This window comes from Myxine glutinosa, chromosome 4, assembly GCF_964187855.1.
Source record: "Myxine glutinosa chromosome 4, kmMyxGlut1.1, whole genome shotgun sequence".
Taxonomy (NCBI): domain Eukaryota; kingdom Metazoa; phylum Chordata; class Myxini; order Myxiniformes; family Myxinidae; genus Myxine; species Myxine glutinosa.
In genome coordinates this window covers 14837688-14855715 of record NC_136264.1, presented here as the reverse complement: position 1 = coordinate 14855715, position 18028 = coordinate 14837688, and the positions used below count along the sequence as shown (strand labels likewise).

The window sequence follows — 18028 nt, the reverse complement described above, 5'->3', positions numbered from 1 at the left end:
TCTCCCTTGACATATCACGTGCCTTCGATACGGTCTGGCACCCAGCTCTGCTCACCAAACTCTCCTCCTATGGTATCCATGGAAATCTCCATGCATGGCTTGCGGACTTCCTCTCTGGTCGTAGTCAACGTGTGGCCCTGAATAGATTTCTCTCATCTCCCCTTCCCGTTCAGGCTGGAGTTCCCCAAGGCAGTGTGCTGGGCCCTGTGCTTTTTCTGGTCTTTATCAATGATCTCTCCGACTCTCTGGAAAATCCTCTGTATCTCTTTGCTGATGACTCCACTCTCTGCCGCTCCATTCCTCTTCCCTCAGATCGGCAGTCTGCAGCCTCCTCACTCTCTGAAGACCTGGACAAAATCACAGACTGGTCAAACATGTGGAACATGTCTTTCAATCCTGACAAATCTCACACTCTTACTATGTCTCTCCGAAAAGATCGACTGGACAACCCTCCCATCTACTTTCTCAACAATCCTCTCCAAGAAGTTCTGTCGCTCAAGCTTTTGGGTCTCACCATCTGCCATGATCTTTCTTGGGAAAACCACATTTCCAAGCTGGCCTCCAAAGCCAGTCGCCGACTGGGCATCCTCCGTCGTGCGAAGTCCTTCCTAGGCACACCTGAGCTCCTCACCACATACAAGGCTTTCATCCGCAGCTCAATGGAATACTGTTCTCCCCTATGGGCTGGTGCTCCTGCCTCACACCTGGCTCGGCTTCACGCTGTTGAATCCAAAGCTTGCAGAATCATTGGAATCTCCCGCGATGAAGCTATCTCTGAGGGCCTTTCACTCACTCACCGCAGGCAGGTAGGTGGTCTTTCTGTCTTCTACCGACTCCTCTCCGGCCTTGCTCCCCCAGCTCTCTCTGTGCTCTGTCCCCCAAATATTCCTACAGGTCGCACAAGATCTGCCAGCCACCCTCTGATGGTTAAACTGCCGAAATCTCGGCTCTCTGCTCACCTTCACTCTTTCATTCCTCTTTTCTCCCGCCTCTGGAACAAACTCCCACACTCACTTCAATCACACTCCTCCTTCCAGGTCTTCAAAACAGCTGTTCACCACCATCTCTTATCTTCCCCCATCCAAAACCTTGATCTTTTCTACCCCCACTAATTCACCCCAGATCCACCTTGTTTGAAATTCCAACTTCTTTCCTGGAAGTCTTGGCAGTGTCCATATGTTTTATACCTCTCCCACCCCCCCCCCCCTTTCCCATGCCGCCCCCCCAAAGCCCTCTCCCTCCCACAGTTCTCTCGATGTCTCCATGTCTCTCGGTCCCTGCTCTCAAATGTTGTGTTTGTGTCCTTCCCCCTCTCTCCCCATCTTGTCTACCGCTCCCGATGTTATTTGTTTTGTGTGTCTGTTTGTCTTTCTGTGTGATTAATGTTCGCTCTTTCACGAGCCTCGATCTTGTATACAAAAAAATAAAAAAAATAAAATTTTTTAAAAAAGCTCTTCCACGAACCTCGATCTTGTATACAAAAACAAAACAAAAAAAATAAACGGTTCATCAGTGGGGAAGCAGTCCACACAGCATCAGGATATGATACAATAGTAATGAAACGGAAAACAAATACTGCATTGGAGTCATCAGAAGGAATCAAAAAAAACGTAAAGAGCAAAGATGGAGTTAGCAGGAGGAACCTGGACAGGATTCTGGGTTTGGCCGCAACTCCACAACCCTCAAACCCATCCAAGCGCAGCCAAATATGTGATTTATTTCACTGCAAGCACAATCATCAGGCTTCCTGCTTGGAATTTACCTGGATGATGCACCAAAATCGTTTGAAGCCCTTCTTGAAATCAATGTCAGCTGGATGTAAGTAAAAATTACTGCAAGTGAACTGGACACAAAGAAGCACCCGTACATGATATTCTTGATTGACGTGTAAAACTGATCAAAACTCTCCAAATTCTGTATTTCACAAACAATGAGCCGTTTCACCTCTCTTGTCTTCACCGCCAACAAGGTGGTGAAAAAAGTAGGGACAGAAAGTGAAGCCAACCATATGAAAGAAAGGACCAGTGTTGCCATTTGTGGGCCACAGAGACCCGCGTGGTAGCGCATAGGATGGCATATTGCGACGTAACGCTCAGCTGTCATAGCAACCACACAGGACACGCTACTCAGGAACAATAGGTTGCCCATTGTGTTCAATGTGATGCATATCAAAAACGGCATGCAAATCCTGTTCCAGGTGAAGGTTAACATCGTCGTGGAGATTAGCAGCAATGTCAGATCACTGAAAAGACTGTAGGTGACAGAGGTTAACGATGAGAAAAAATCAGTAATATAGGGATTTACAAGATTATTGTGTGAAATTAATACCTTTTAATACAGGTGTCACCTTCTTCTCATACGAAAGTTTCTTGTTTCCCACCCCCCTGTTCAATGGTCATGGCAAAGGCAAAAAAGACATGGCAAGGCAGGTGTTGCTGGCCAGCCTCTTCTGGTACACGTCATACCTCAATGGGCCTATCCTTGATAGTGTCCATGCCCCTTTTTCCCCTTCTGTTCCTGCTCTGTTTCTAGCCTTCTTCTAACCCTTCCCTACATCTCTAACTATTGCGTCTCTTGGGGCGTACTATGTCCAGTCCTTAGAAATCCCCTAATCCCCTATGAAACCATTAAGAGAAAAGGTGGATCTGTGGGAACCTCGGCACGAGTTCGAAATGCATCTGCAGGTCCCAAAGCATTCTCAGGCAGACAAATCCAGTGGCCGGTAATCATCTGGGCATATAGGTTGTGAAGAGGAAACATTTCTAACTATCCTAGCAGTCATTACCTTATCAATTAAACTCCTTCAAGACCCACGAACATGTCTCCTTCAAACTAAGCGATTCTAATAACCTTAATCACCCATCGTCCCGCACGTTGGTGCTCACACTTCTTCGAGCCTGGCCCTCTGTTTTCCATCCTTGCCCCCACACTATCGCCTGTCTGGGCCGCCACCGAGCTTCCCTGCTCCATTCCAAATTGATGGCAAGAGCTCTTCCGACTTCTTCGCCTCCTCCTGCCCCCGGTGCCCTCACTGGCAATTGGTGCTCTGGTTCCCTCTTCTGCATTCCTGGACCCAAAAATTTGGCATTCCCCTCTGAGCTCAGGGTCTACTTCTGGCCTACAGGATCACAGTGCCAGGGGTGCCCTTCACGACTACACTCACCTCTCTTGTGAGTCATACTCCGAGCCCATCAATTTACCTGGCACCCTGAAAAATAACACTTTCCACACAGCACCAACTGCAGAACGACATCCATTGTAAAGTGGCTGGATCCCTCTGGCTGATTTTTAACTAGCCTCAGCTTCCTTGGCCGGGATTCATTCCTTCCCAGTCACTCATTCACACCATCATTCAAGCCTTTCATTCTCTCCCAGGCTGCTCTCCCACATTCACTCCATTTTCCATTTCCACACTCCTGCACCAAACTATCTATCCACTTGCCCTCTAAATCTAATAGACTAGATGGATTTATGGAAAAAGGCCATGTATAAGCTTCTAGGTGCATTTTTGTGTAAAAGTTAGGAACCTCACTTTTTAACATAATGAGGGTATGCTGAATTCGATTAACCCAGTTCCCAAGCCGAATTTTGAGTTGTTTTTTTTTAGTTTTGAATAAAGTGCTAAAGAACTTGGGCATTGGTGAACTCACAGAGGAGACAATCAAATCTGCAGAAGCGTTTGTCTGCAGAATATATAATGTTCACAGAACAACCTCTGTTGATTCAGCACAGCATATGTTGTTCTCCAAGACTGGTAAACCAGAAGCAATGTCACCGACAAGTGATGCTCTTCATTTCCATTTGATGCGAGTACACTATCAAGCCATGGTATGGAGAAATGCTCATTGTGCCATACCTGACCTTCATGCACCTGTGTAAATGGGATGGAAACGTGGTGATTCAGGACTAGAGCCTATTCTGATTTCACCGAGTCCAATCCCAGAAAGTTGCCTCAAGATGATTTGTTGTGCATGCCAGAAGCAATGCAAGACTCGACGCTGCAAATGTCGCTATTCAGAGTTGAGGTGCACATCAATGTGTGCCTGTCAGCAACAGAGTGATGATCAGACCCCTTGTATGAATTTGAGGTAGTTTGGCAAAACAACATGTGTGACATTCCTGAATGTTTGTGCTTCATGGCCATGTATACTTAATTTTATAATAAATGGTTGTGTGAAACATTGTCTTATTAAAACCATTTCCCATTTTATAGTGTCCAATTTCAATATCAGTTTGAATGTCCGTTTCAATATGTCGCCAACCATAATATGGACGAGACGGATTTATGAAAAAAGGCCATGTATTAGCTTTGAGGTGCATTTTGGGGAAAAAGTTATAAAGTAAAAGAGCTGCATGTATATACATGATATATAAATGCTTGTTCAAAGAAATTGTCCAAAAATGGCAGTTTGGTGGCCATTTTGTTTATGCTAATTAGAAGGTCAAAAACTCAAAATTCGGCTTGGGAACCGGGTTAATGGGAACCGGGAACTTGGGAACCAGCATACCCTAATTATGTTAAAAAGTGAGGTTCCCAACTTTTACCCAAAAATGCACCTAACATTCACATTTCTCAGAAATCCATCTGGTCTATAACCCAATGTCCCAAATGCTTCCATCTAAACCCACTACCCCCCTCCCCCTTCTAAGCTAATACTCCCTCAGGCTAATGTTCCTGTGCCCTCACGTGGACAAATTTACGAGTGACCCACGTGTGTTCCAAATTTTTCTCTCTAATCTAATGAGCCCCCTGTATTTGCAGAGATGCTCATCATTGCTTCTCCTACTAGGATCGAGGCGATCCATGAGTGTGTCTCATCGCCCTTGTATGGCCATAGAAGGTTGGCGTGGACGATCCGGGAGAGGACCCGTGGGCCCATTTAGATTTTAAACGCCATGTCACAGATTTGCACCAGGATGATCTACAGGCCCTGACAAGGTGAAGAGAGCTTTGGACATTTGCCCCTCCTCCTCCAGGGATTGAAGAACCAAATCTTCATCCCGCAGAGGACTCGCTCACTTGGCTCCGGTGGTCATACCTGCAGTAAATCTTTACACCCTCCAGATGGGGTTGGTGGTGTGTGAAGGCATGGGCGTTCTCGCAGGCATCGTTGTGCTCTTTTCTTTATACCTTCTTCGCTTGTTTGTATTTGAGGCGGTTGCTTTCTTTTGTGGCATGTTTAATAATTGTTTTATATTTACATCTGCCACTGAAGGCGGATGGATGTTATGTTTTCACCCTTGTCTGTTGTTTCTTTTGCAATTTTCGTTATACGTCAGTCTGTCACGTTTGTCTGTTTGTGAACAGGATATTTGAAAACGTTGTGGACCGATTTGGACGAAATTTGGTGGAAAGGTTGGGTATGTGACAAGGACGAAATGATTAGATTTTGATGAAGATCCGAAATCGGATCTGGATCTGAGAATTTTAAAGAGATTCTTCACCATTGAGAGATGGAAAATAAAACAATATATAGCACGATATCTCAAAGTTGTGGACGAAATCAGATGTAACTTGGTGGACAGGTTCGAGGTGTGACAAAGAAGAATCGATTCAATTTTGGTGAAGATTCGAATCCGGATCCAGATCAGAGAATTTTTTTGAAGTGATTCTTCACCATTGAGTAAGTAATAGGGCCAAAAACGATAGAGAGCATGACATTTCAAAAAGTTGTGGACGACATTTGACAAAACTTGGTGGATGACTTGGGTAAGTGACAAGAACAAGCCGATTCGATTTTGTTTCAGGTCTGAATCCAGATCCGACCTATCAGTGGATAGAAAATGTAAACTGTTCAGCCTGGCGGATGTGTGCTCTCTACCGAGTGCCGTTCTAGTTTGGTTTCCTCGACATGAAATGTAGACTAATACCTGCAGGCACGTGAAAAAGTAAGTACACCCCATGTAAAGTTTCGACTTTTTCAACTTACTTCAACATACAGCTATTTGATCTTCATTTCAACAATATTGATAGATAAAGGTGATATAATATAACAAATATCATGAAACATTTACATTTTGTAGTCCATTGTATAATTTAAATGAACATAAATGCAAATTTCGCATGTGGAAAAAGTAAGTACATCCTTGGCTCTAATAGGTGGTATTGCCCCCTTTGGCAGAAACAACCTCAAGTAGGCGTTTCTTATAACTGTCGACCAGTCTCTGACATCGACTGGGAGAAATTTTTGCCCACTCCTCCATGCAGAATTATTTCAGCTGTGCGATGTTTGAGGAGTTTCTTACATGCACAGCTCGTTTCAAATCCCCCAACAACATCTCGATGGGATTTAGATCCGGGCTTTGACTTGGCCATTCCAGAACGCTCCATTTCTTTCTTTTCAGCCATTCCTTGGTGGATTTACTGGTACGTTTAGGGTCATTGTCATGTTGCAAGGTCCACCTTCGGTTGAGCTTCAACTTTCCGACAGATGGCCTCACATTATCCTCAAGCACCCTCTGGTACAATGAAGAATTCATAGTGGATTCTATGATGGTGAGCTGCCCAGGCCCTGATGCAGCAAAGCTGCCCCAAACCATAATATTTCCACCACCATGCTTTACAGTTGGCATCAGGTTCTTGTGGTCAAATGCTGTCTTTGGTTTTCGTCAAACATGTCTTCTGGTACTGTGGCCAAATAGCTCTACCTTTGACTCATCTGTCCAGAGCACATTGTTCCAGAAGTGCTGGTCTTTGCCTAGGTGTTCATTGGCAAACTTTAGTCTTGCCCTGATGTTCTTTCTGGACAGCAAAGGTTTCCTCCTGGCACACCTCCCATGTCGATCAAAATTGTGCAGCCTCTTTCTAATGGTAGACTCGTGCACTTTGACATCAACAGTGGCAAGAGCTACCTGTCGGTCCCGTGATGACATTCTGGGGTTCTTAGAGACTTCTTTCAGCATCTTGCGGTCTGCTCTCGGGCTGAACTTGCTGGGGCGGCCTGGCCTGAACAAGTTGGCAGTTGTTTGGAATCTTCACCACTTGTAGATGATCTTCCGGACAGTTGAATGATTGATTTCAAATTGTTTGGAGATCTTTTAAAATCCCTTCCCAGATTCGGAGGCATCTATAACCTTCTTTCTGAAGGCCTCAGGGAGCTCTTTTGATCTAGGCATGGTGATGCCACACACTTCAACAACAAAGAGCAAACGAAACTAAATGTCTGAGGTTTAAATGAGACAGGTTCGTCCAAGATCCTCTCTAACGATGTTCTAATCATTTGCACCTGAGCTGGTGCACCTGATCCTAATTTTAGGTATTTGAAGTAGTGATAAATGTAGGGGTGTACTTACTTTTTCCACATGCGAAATTTGCATTTATGTTTATTTAAATTATACAATGGACTACAAAATGTAATGTGTCATGATATTTGTTATACTAGAGAAATACCCGTGCTATGCACGGGTGGGAGGCCAGAAGCAAACAGGCAATGCAGATACGGTGAATGCTAAAGTATGAAACCAATAAATTCCACATTCCTGTAGCACCTTCAGTCGCACGGCAGACATGGACAGCAAGTTCGTGAAGGACTTCCATGAAAAACGTACCTGTTCGCAAACAAACGGGTACGTTCACGTGGAGAAACATCGATCGTGGGTCCGTGGCGAACTACATATGGCGATGGCAAAATATCAGAAATTGAAGGCTTTTTTTATTTTAAACGATTCATATAAACATCCGTTGAATCATATCACACGCAAATGATCAAAATCTAATCAGTGTCTTTAGAATTTCAATAAAAGCCACATCACTGTTCATATCGGTAAATATTATTCCATCGTGTTTCAAATATTATTCCATTGTGTTTTCCACCGATATTTAGCCTTTTCATTTGGGCCTCCCAATTGAAGCCCCGCCCATAGGCCGGGTACCGTTGCTCGACGTAAGAAGACGTTAAAGCGCGGCGTTACGCGCGCTGCTTGCGAGCAAGGAGGAAGCGGACAAGCGGTAACATATAAACGTCTTTATTGTAAGAGCTCACTGTAACACTGTACCGCTCCAGGCTGGGCGCCCGGTGTATATCATGAGGCCACGCCTACCCCTCGGGCGTGGCCACCGCCCACTTGGTGCGCGGAATGATGTCACCACGCCAGTGGGCTTTTGTGTCCGCCACACGCGCCCCCCCAGAATTCCCGCGCACCTGGAGGGCCAGTTTGCGGGGCAGACGAATGACCCGGCCGAAGCGCCCCCTGGCGATCGGCGGCGTCCGGGGTGCAGGGATGCCAGGGGGATGCCCCTGGCTGCCCCTGGGATGGGTGCAGGACCGGGGGGGCGGCGTGGCGGCGGGGCTGGGCGGTGCCGGGGGTCCGCCCGCAGGAGGGCGGCCCCGACGTGGGGGTCGGGCCACTGGCGGTGGATGGTCCACATCGAGGTGGGCCGGCTTGAGGCGGTCTACCGAAACGCGGTCAGGAGTACCGCCGATGTCCAGGGTGAAGTGCTTCGCCCCGGTCTCCAGCACGCGGAAAGGCCCGTCGTACGGGGGCCGCAGTGGTGTCCGATGGGCATCGTGGCGGACGAAGACGTACTCCGCCGTGCGAAGCTCCGGGGCGACGTGCGTCGGTGGGTGCCCGTGGCATGCCGTTGGCACCGGGGCGAACCTCTGGGCGGTCTCTTGCCGAGCGGAGCGCTGCTGTGCCGCGGACCATGGTGCCGTGGAGTCGGGGAGGAACTCGCCCGGCACCCGCAGCGGTTGCCCGAAGACCAACTCCGCCGCGGATGCGCGCAGGTCCTCCTTGGGCGCCGTCCGGAGGCCCAGCAGGACCCAGGGGAGCCTGTCGACCCAGCTGCCGTCGCGGAGGGTGGCCCGGAGCGCGGCCTTCAATGAGCGGTGAAATCGCTCACACAGGCCGTTAGCCTGGGGGTGGTAGGCCGTGGTTCGGTGCAGCCGGACCCCGAGCCCCTGCGCAACCGCCCCCCAGAGCTCCGAGGTGAACTGGGGGCCGCGGTCGGATGAGATGTCTGAGGGGGCGCCGAACCGGGCGACCCAGGTGGCGATGAAAGCCTGCGCGACATCGGCCGCCGTTGTCGACGCCAAGGGCACGGCCTCCGGCCACCGGGTGGTGCGGTCCACCATGGTGAGGACGTAGGTGAAACCCCGCGAGGGGGGCAGAGGTCCCACCAGGTCCACGTGGACGTGGTCAAACCGGCGTTCCGGCACCGTGAACGGGGCCAACGGGGTCTGGGTGTGCCGGTGCACCTTGGCGCGCTGGCACGCGAGGCACGTCCTGGCCCAGCCGCGGACGGCCTTCCGGAGGCCATGCCAGACGAACTTGTCGGCGATCAGCCTTTGGGAGGCCCTCGCGCCCGGGTGGGACAGGCCGTGGATGGCGTCAAACACCTGGCGCTGCCAGCCCGCGGGCACGATGGGGCGAGGACGCCCGAGGGAGACGTCGCACAAGAGGGCCGCGCCCGCGCCATCGAACGGCACCTCGGTGACGCGGAGGCCCGTGACGGCGGTCCGCAAGGCCTGGACGTCGGGGTCAGCAGCCTGGTCCGCTGCCATCCGGGCATAGTCGATGCCGAGGTGGACTGCGTGGGCGACGGCCCGGGAAAGGCAATCCGCCACCGGGTTGTCCTTCCCCGCGACGTGCTGGATGTCCGTCGTGTACTCGGACACGGCCGAGAGGTGACGCTGCTGCCGGGCCGACCACGGCTCGGTGACCTTGCCCATCGCGAAGATCAGCGGCTTGTGGTCGACGAAGGCAGTGAACGCACGGCCCTCGAGCAGATGGCGGAAGTGCCTGACCGCCAAGTGAAGTCCGAGCAACTCGCGGTCGAAGGTACTGTAACGGCGTTCGGGCGGGCGAAGCTGCCGGCTAAAGAACGCCAGCGGTTGCCAAGCTCCACGCACCCATTGCTCGTGCACCGCGCCCACCGCGTAGTCCGAGGCATCGGTGGTGAGGGCGATCGGTGCATCGGGCGCCGGGTGCGCGAGCATAGTGGCGTTAGCCAAGGCGAGCTTCGCGCCCTTGAACGCCGTGTCCATCTGCTCGGTCCAGGTAACGTCGCCTTTGCCCGGCTTACCTCGGAGAGCTTCGTGCAGGGGGCGCAGGAGCTGGGCGATACGGGGCAGGAACCGATGGTAAAAGTTCACCATGCCCAGGAACTCCTGCAGCCCTCTGATCGTGCGGGGGCGCGGAAACCCCTTCACCGCCTCCACCTTGGCCGGCAGGGGGACGGCTCCGTGCCTGGTGACACGGTGCCCCAGAAAATCGATTGTGGCGGCGCCAAACCGGCACTTTGCGGGGTTCACAATCAGGCCATGCTGGCCCAGGCGTTCGAAGAGCGTGCGGAGGTGGCGTAGGTGCTCTTCGCGGGACGCGCTGGCGACGAGGATATCGTCCAGGTAGACGTAGACAAAATCCAAGTCGCGCAGGACGCTGTCCATCAGTCGCTGGAACGCCTGAGCTGCATTCTTCAGACCGAAGGGCATGCGCAGGAACTCGAAGAGTCCGAATGGCGTGATGACCGCCGTCTTCGGGACGTCCTCCGGCCTGACGGGGACCTGATGGTAGCCGCGTATGAGGTCCACCTTCGAGAAGAAGGACCTGCACGCCAAACGGGCGGAAAAGTCCTGAATGTGGGGGACGGGGTAGCGGTCGGGAGTCGTGGCGTCATTGAGACGGCGATAGTCCCCGCACGGTCGCCATCCCCTGCCGGGCTTCGGCACGATGTGCAGTGGCGACGCCCAAGCGCTCTCTGAGCGCCGAACGATGCCGAGTCGCTCCAGGGTAGCGAACCCCGCTTTTGCCACCGCCAGCTTCGTCGGCTCGAGGCGGCGTGCCCGGGTGTAGACCGGTGGCCCGACGGTGGGGATGTGATGGGCCACCCCGTGCTTGACGGCCCCCGCCGAGAAGGTGGGCCGCGTGAGGGCCGGGAAGCCGGCGAGGAGGCGGGTGAATGCGTCCGCTGCCGGAAGCGTACAGACCAACGTGGCCGGAACCGAACCGTTCGGCAAGCCGCTTGGCAAGCCGCTCGTTGAGCTAGGCAACGCACAAGCGAGCGAGCTGAACGTCTCGGCCTGGACAAGACGTCTGCGCTTGACGTCGACCAGGAGCCCATTAGCGCACAGGAAGTCCGCGCCAAGCAGTGCCATGGGCACGTCGGCGGTGACGAACGTCCATCGGAAAACCTGCCCTCCAAACCGCAGAGAGAGGCAGCGTTTTCCGTACGTACGGATGGGCGTCCCGTTCGCGGCAAGCAGCGCGGGGCCCCCACCCACGGCGTGCTTGTCTGACGTGCCGGCGGGAATGACACTCACCTGCGCTCCCGTGTCGCACAGGTAACGGCGCCCGGAGAAGGTGTCCGTTATGAACAGCAGGCTGCTCGAACGGCCGGCGCTCATCGCCACTATTGAGCGCCGGCCCAGGCGTTTCCCGACCCGTTGAAGGAGCACGGCAGATGACACCGCCGAGCTTCGTGGCCGAACTTGGCGTGGAACCAGCACCAGGTGGTGGAGCTGGAGGAGCGTGGCTGGCTCCGCCAGGCCGGTGTAGTTGGCGGGTTTCCCCGCGGTGGCGGTTTTCGCCGCGGGGCGTGGCGGCGTTCACGAGGTGCATATCAGCATGCCGCGTGTGCTGTAGAAGCTGATGCTGTGGAACAGCAGCATCGTCAGCCTCGAGGACTGTGACGGCCACGCCGACTCTCGCCCGCGTGTCCGAAGCGGTGAAGTACCTGTCCGCCTCGGCTGCCAATGCTCGGGGTTCCGTTAGCCCGGTCCCGGCCAACGCGAAGCGAACCTGCGCTGGAAGTTGGCGCCGGAAAAGCGCCCGGAATAGCGAACCGGGGGCTTCATCGCCCAACAGTGACAGCATATGGTCCATTCGGACCGACGGGCGCGTCTCACCGAGCTCGGGGAGGTCCAGGAGGCGGTCGGCCCGTGCGTCGTCCGTGAGGCCGAACGTGGCTAGGAGTAGCCGCTTGAGTGCCTCGTACTTGTCGCCGTCCGGTGGGTGGCGAAGGACGGACACAACTCGAGCGGCCGTGCCGGGCCCGAGGGAGGCGACGACGTGGCAATAGCGTGTGTCATCGCCGGTGAGGCTCCGAAGCTGAAATTGGGCTTCGGCCTGGACGAACCAGACTTCGGCCTGAGCCTCCCAAAATTCCGGAAGTTTGACGAAGTCGGCCATGGCGATGGCGTCGCGTGTGGAAGGATCGCTCCGGCAGATCCAACGTCGAGGGTCACCAGTAAAGCGCGGCGTTACGCGCGCTGCTTGCGAGCAAGGAGGAAGCGGACAAGCGGTAACATATAAACGTCTTTATTGTAAGAGCTCACTGTAACACTGTACCGCTCCGGGCTGGGCGCCCGGTGTATATCATGAGGCCACGCCTACCCCTCGGGCGTGGCCACCGCCCACTTGGTGCGCGGAATGATGTCACCACGCCAGTGGGCTTTTGTGTCCGCCACAACGTCACAATGAACGTCATGCGAACGCGAATGTTATGCGGGAGTCCAAACCTGAGAATGCTGGAGACTAAAGCTGAAATTGGGAAAACTAAATAGGTTATTTTACCCCTGCGGATCGCAGGATTATCCACCCAAAATATCTTTGCGATCGGTTCAGCAGTTTTAACGGTACCTTCGAACGGACAGACAGACAGACAGACATTTGGTGAATTATAGTAAGATTATATCACCTTATCTCTCAATATTGTTGAAATGAAGATCAAATAGCTGTATGTTGAAATATGTTGAAAAAGTCAAAACTTTACATGGGGTGTACTTACTTTTTCACGGGACTGTAGAGTTTTTCTTCTACTTCTCCTTATTCTTCCACCCTATTTTTCACGTCTGAAAACTTTAAAATCAAAGTTCTCTGCAACCGTTGGCCCGATTGACACGAAATTTTCACCAAGTGATTGGCTGGCGATGCAGAATTTTTTTTTACTGCTAATTATGATGTCATAATTCGTGGTATGGGCGCCATCTTGGAAAACACCTTCAACTTTGCCTCTCTACTTCTCCGAAACGGCTCAATCGAAAAAATTGATTCATGGCTCATTCTAAAGAACTCTGCAATGGGGCCAAAAAATGTGTTTATTTAGGATATTAAAAGTTCTAACGTTACAAGGTTAGAATTCGACAAATATATCCCTTGGTCCCATTGCTGCTTGTTAGTTATCTCACAGAAAATGGTCGTATTGTATGGTTCATTATCTTGCACACTGTTTCTCCACCTTTTACGAGCGAGGAGATAGTCAAGCACTCCAGCTGATACTTGCTGCAATTTGGATCGATGTTAGTCCAACATATTATTTCTTTCTTTCAGAAGCCCTGTTAGCAATTTCTAGCTCCATTGTGAGGCCGATGAGGAATTATCCATTGCGCTTCGTCGCATCATGAAAAGGAAAACTTGTATCTTTCAATCCAACTCATGTGTTGAAGTCCCATGCTATAACGAGAAGTCCCATGCCCTTCTCATGCTGTAATAGTGTGCTTCGACAGTATCCTCAACTTCAACATTTGAGGGACAGTTGGTAATATTGCACTTACCTGCTGGATAGGAACAGGTAGCGGGTCTGGGACCAGAGTGCCGGCTTGAAGGAGATGGAAAGAACCACAAGCAGGTTACAGGAAACTGAAGCCATTATGATAAGCCACAGCACAATGATAACGGAGCTCGGAATTGCATTTTCAATCTTCTCACCATTACAGCTGTGGTGTTGCAACAACAACAGAAGCTTTGTATAAGAAGCGTCGGTGACATGTCTTGGTCTATTCAAGATTGTTGTTCAGGAAATTAAATAAAAAATATATCAAGTCTATAAATCACAAAATATACATATTTAGTACATTTTACTTGGTTTGTTAAGAATATATTACAGTATATGCATGCATACAGTACATTACGTCACATACATACATACACACATACATACATTACGTTACATACATGCATACATTACATTACATACATGCATACATTACGTTACATCGACGTATACATTATTTTACATACATACATTACGTTACATACAAACATACATACATACATACACACATACATACATACACACATACATGCATACATTATGTTACATACATGCATACATTATGTTACATACATGCATACATTACATTACATACAAACATACATCCATTACATACATACATAGTACATACGTTACATACAAACATACATACATACATACATACATACATACATACATGGTTTCTCAATAAAATGTGTAGAGAGTTTAATATTCAAGAAAATGTAATGAAATATCGTAGAGGTGCGACGTTGAGTGTTCCTAATACCGATCATATGGTCTTAGCATGTGATGGAATGACTGCATGTCATGAGTCAACTTTTTTTCTTTTTTTCCCCCACTGGTGATTTACACTGGACCGACACCAGTGACCAAGGTCGGCCACCACGCTTTCATGGGTTTTTACGTAAATTTTAATTTACAGATGCTTTTTCCTTTTTTTAATTTACGGACATTGTTGACATCTTTATTTTACAGTTATATAAATTACAATTGTCAAATGCTGGATGTTGATTGAAGTTTTGTTGTTGTTTTTACGTTTGCGTTTATGTTCTTTTTTCCGTATATTTTCATTTACAGATGCTTTCTGACGGTTCTGTGATTTTTTCCAGAGTTCCGGCTTTGATGTCCATCGGCACGGCAAATTTCTGCTTTCTACGACACGCGAAAGACACCGAACATTAACATCTGTCAATCAGTGTAAGTATATATTATATATTAAATACTTACAACACACACACACACAACTATACATATACATATACATACATACATACATGCACATATACATACACACTAAACATGCATGTACAATATACAGTACATACACACTATACATACACGTACAATATACATACACACTATACATACACGTACACTATACATACACGTACAATATACATACACACAATTCATACACGTACAATATACATACACACTATACATACACGTACAATATACATACACACTATACATACACGTACAATATACATACACACTATACATACACGTACAATATACATACACACTATACATACACGTACAATATACATACACACTATACATACACGTACAATATACATACACACGATACATACACGTACAATATACATACACACTATACATAGACGTACAATATAAGTAGTGTATATATGTTGCTTCTGGGACACTCTCATTTTCCCATTGACTTACATGTTAATTTTTCCCCTCCCTCATTGCCCCTAAACACCTCTATTTCTCTCACCCTGTTCTTTACCAACCTTCTAACCTTTTGACATGTTATCCTTATTCATTAGACCACTTAAACAATGGTCCTTCTGTGTGAACCTGTGATCCTTCTGACCTTATGGACCTTTTAACCTTTTACTCTTAATATCATCTGGTGAATCATCTTTGACCCACTCAAACAACGACCCTACAAATATTTGTTTATGCGTGGGAAATAATTTAATTCTCTTGCCACTCCCTTCACCATCTAATATATTAACAAAAAAGATGTTTGAGTTTGGTTCTTTATTAAGATATTTTAACTGAGCTAAGATAAAATGGTAAACCTCCCTCAATGTTCTTGTTTGAGCGCCTCCAGTGCCACACACTTTTTGGTAGGCTCTGCCCACTTTTTGTTAAGCTCCGTCCACTTTTTGGTAAGCCACGCCCACTTTTTGTTAAGCCACGCCCACATTTATACTAAGCCCCGCCCACTTTGTGTTAAGCCACGCCCACTTTTTTGCTACACCTCACCCACTTTTGTTTGGCTCCGCCCACTTCTGCTAAGCCCCACCCACTTTGTTAAGTCCCACCCACTTTATAAACTCTTCAGCATTGTATCATTTCCAGGTAATACATTACATCATTTTCAGGGAATTTCCATCACATCATTTCCAGTTAAGACACGCCCAGGGAATTTCCACAGGAAATGACACACCCAGTCCTTATAAAAGGCACCGACCACACAGGCTTTTTCAAACACGCTTTCTGCTTCACTTGAGAATGGACTACTATGCCGAAATGGAATGGGATAACTTTGCTATTCCTTGGAGTCCTACTACCTGTGTAGAACTCAACCTTCAGATTGATGAACTGGACTCGAACCTCTTATCAATGGAGGTAAGTTTGTTTATTTATTTATTTATTTATTTATTTAATTATTTATTTATTTAATTATTTATTTTAATTTTTTTTTTTAGATGAGACTCGTGTAAGAGTTAACAAAGTTTATTTTAATATTCATAGAGCTTGATTTATACAAATAAAAATATTGTATTAAATTAATACATTGTTATTTTCTTTCACAGGAAATTGTATCTGAGATACGAAATGAAAATTCTGCTTTTAACACAACTTGGGATGAAGTTATTTTTTTGTTTGAAGACATTTTGAACAACCAAGACCCCCAGAACGAGTTCTACCTTGATGACCCAGCCAAAGAGTTATACCTTGGAGATCCACAAAATCCTGAAAAAGAGTTTTACCATGATGATACTTGTTGTGAGTTATCAAAACAAAACCCACTGAACAAGTTCTACCTTGATGAGCCAGAATACAAGTCATACATTGGAGACCCACAAATTTCTGAAAATTGGGAAAGGGGAGTTCTCCCTGATGGTCCGCAGTTATACTATGTGAGACACATCATAGAAACCCTAAAAAATTGGGAAACGGGAATTCTCCCTGATGGTCCGCAGTTATACTATGTGAGACACATCATAGAAACCCTAAAAAATTGGGCAAGGAGAGTTCTCCCTGATGGTCCGCAGTTATACTATGTGAGACACATCATAGAAACCCTAAAAAATTGTGAAATGGGAATTCTCCCTGATGGTCCGCAGTTATACTATGTGAGACACATCATAGAAACCCAAAAAAATTGGGAAAGGGAAGTTTTCCCTGATGGTCCGCAGTTATACTATGTGAGACTTATCACGGAAACCCCCAATATTTCTGAAAATTGTGGTTCTACCTTGGGGACTTGGAAAGATGGTTATATTTTTGGAGACTCGGAATGGGGGTTTTGTTTTGATGACTCGGAATGTGATACCTATCTTGGAGGCTCAACAGGAATGTGGTTATACCTTGGGAACTTGGAAAGTTGGTTTTATTTTGGAGGCTCTACCTGTGGGGTTCCTCTTGGAGACTCTTTGGATTCTAAAGCAATGAACAATGTTCTTTATTTAATGACGCTTGATTTAAGCAATATCAAGAAAGTTCGAGGAAGAAAATGCTGGAAAATTCTTTCTTCCCATTTCTACTTCTTCAAACTTGAAAGCCTTGAAAGACAGAATTGGCAGAAGAGGAAAAAAAAAAAAAAGAATTTAAAAAAAGAAGAAAAGAAAGATTATGTTAGGGTTTGGGTGGGATTTTGAATGTGAGGGTTAGGGATGGGGTTGGGTTAGGGATGGGGTTGGGTTAGGGTTGGGATTTTGAATGTGAGGGTTAGGGTTGGGGTTGGGTTAGGGAAGGGATTGGGTTAGGGTTGGGATTTTGAATGTGAGGGTTAGGGATGGGTTGGGTTAGGGATGGGGTTGGGTTAGGGTTGGGTTAGGGATGGGGTTGGGTTAGGGATGGGATTGGGTTAGGGATGGGGTTGGGTTAGGGATGGGGTTGGGTTAGGGATGGGGTTAGGGATGGGTTGGGTTAGGGATGGGTTTGGGTTAGGGATGGGTTTGGGTTAATGATGGGGTTGGGTTAGGGATGGGGTTGGGTTAGGGTTTGTATGTTATTATGACTCACTCACACATACACAAAAGTTAAGCCCCAACTGGAAAGTTGAGGGATTCTGTGTTTGGGGTTCACAGATTTAAAAACGTATCCCCATTATACACACACAAAAGTTAAGCCCCAACTGGAAAGTTGTGGGATTCTGTGTTTGGGGTTCACAGATTTAAAAACGTATCCCCATTATACACACACAAAAGTTAAGCCCCAACTAAAAAGTTGTGGGATTCTGTGTTTGGGGTTCACAGATTTAAAAACGTATCCCCATTACATTTTATTTATTTATTTATTATTTTCAAGGGTATTATCTGCTTACTTGTGTTT

General features: G+C 48.1%; 2 protein-coding genes across 2 annotated transcripts in view; both read right to left on the bottom strand.

The window, feature by feature from the left end:
• The window catches only part of LOC144891574 (odorant receptor 131-2-like), a 35139-nt gene extending 21551 nt beyond the window's left edge, over positions 1-13588 (bottom strand). Inside the window, exons 1-2 of the mRNA XM_078775182.1 lie at positions 13494-13588; positions 1763-2251 (exon numbers count right to left, since the gene is read on the bottom strand). Coding sequence (XP_078631308.1) covers positions 1763-2251; positions 13494-13588 — 584 coding nt within the window. The remainder of the gene's footprint in view (positions 1-1762; positions 2252-13493) is intronic.
• The window catches only part of LOC137424458 (odorant receptor 131-2-like), an 86425-nt gene that overhangs the window by 46411 nt on the left and 21986 nt on the right, over positions 1-18028 (bottom strand). The gene's annotated exons all lie outside the window — the stretch shown is intronic.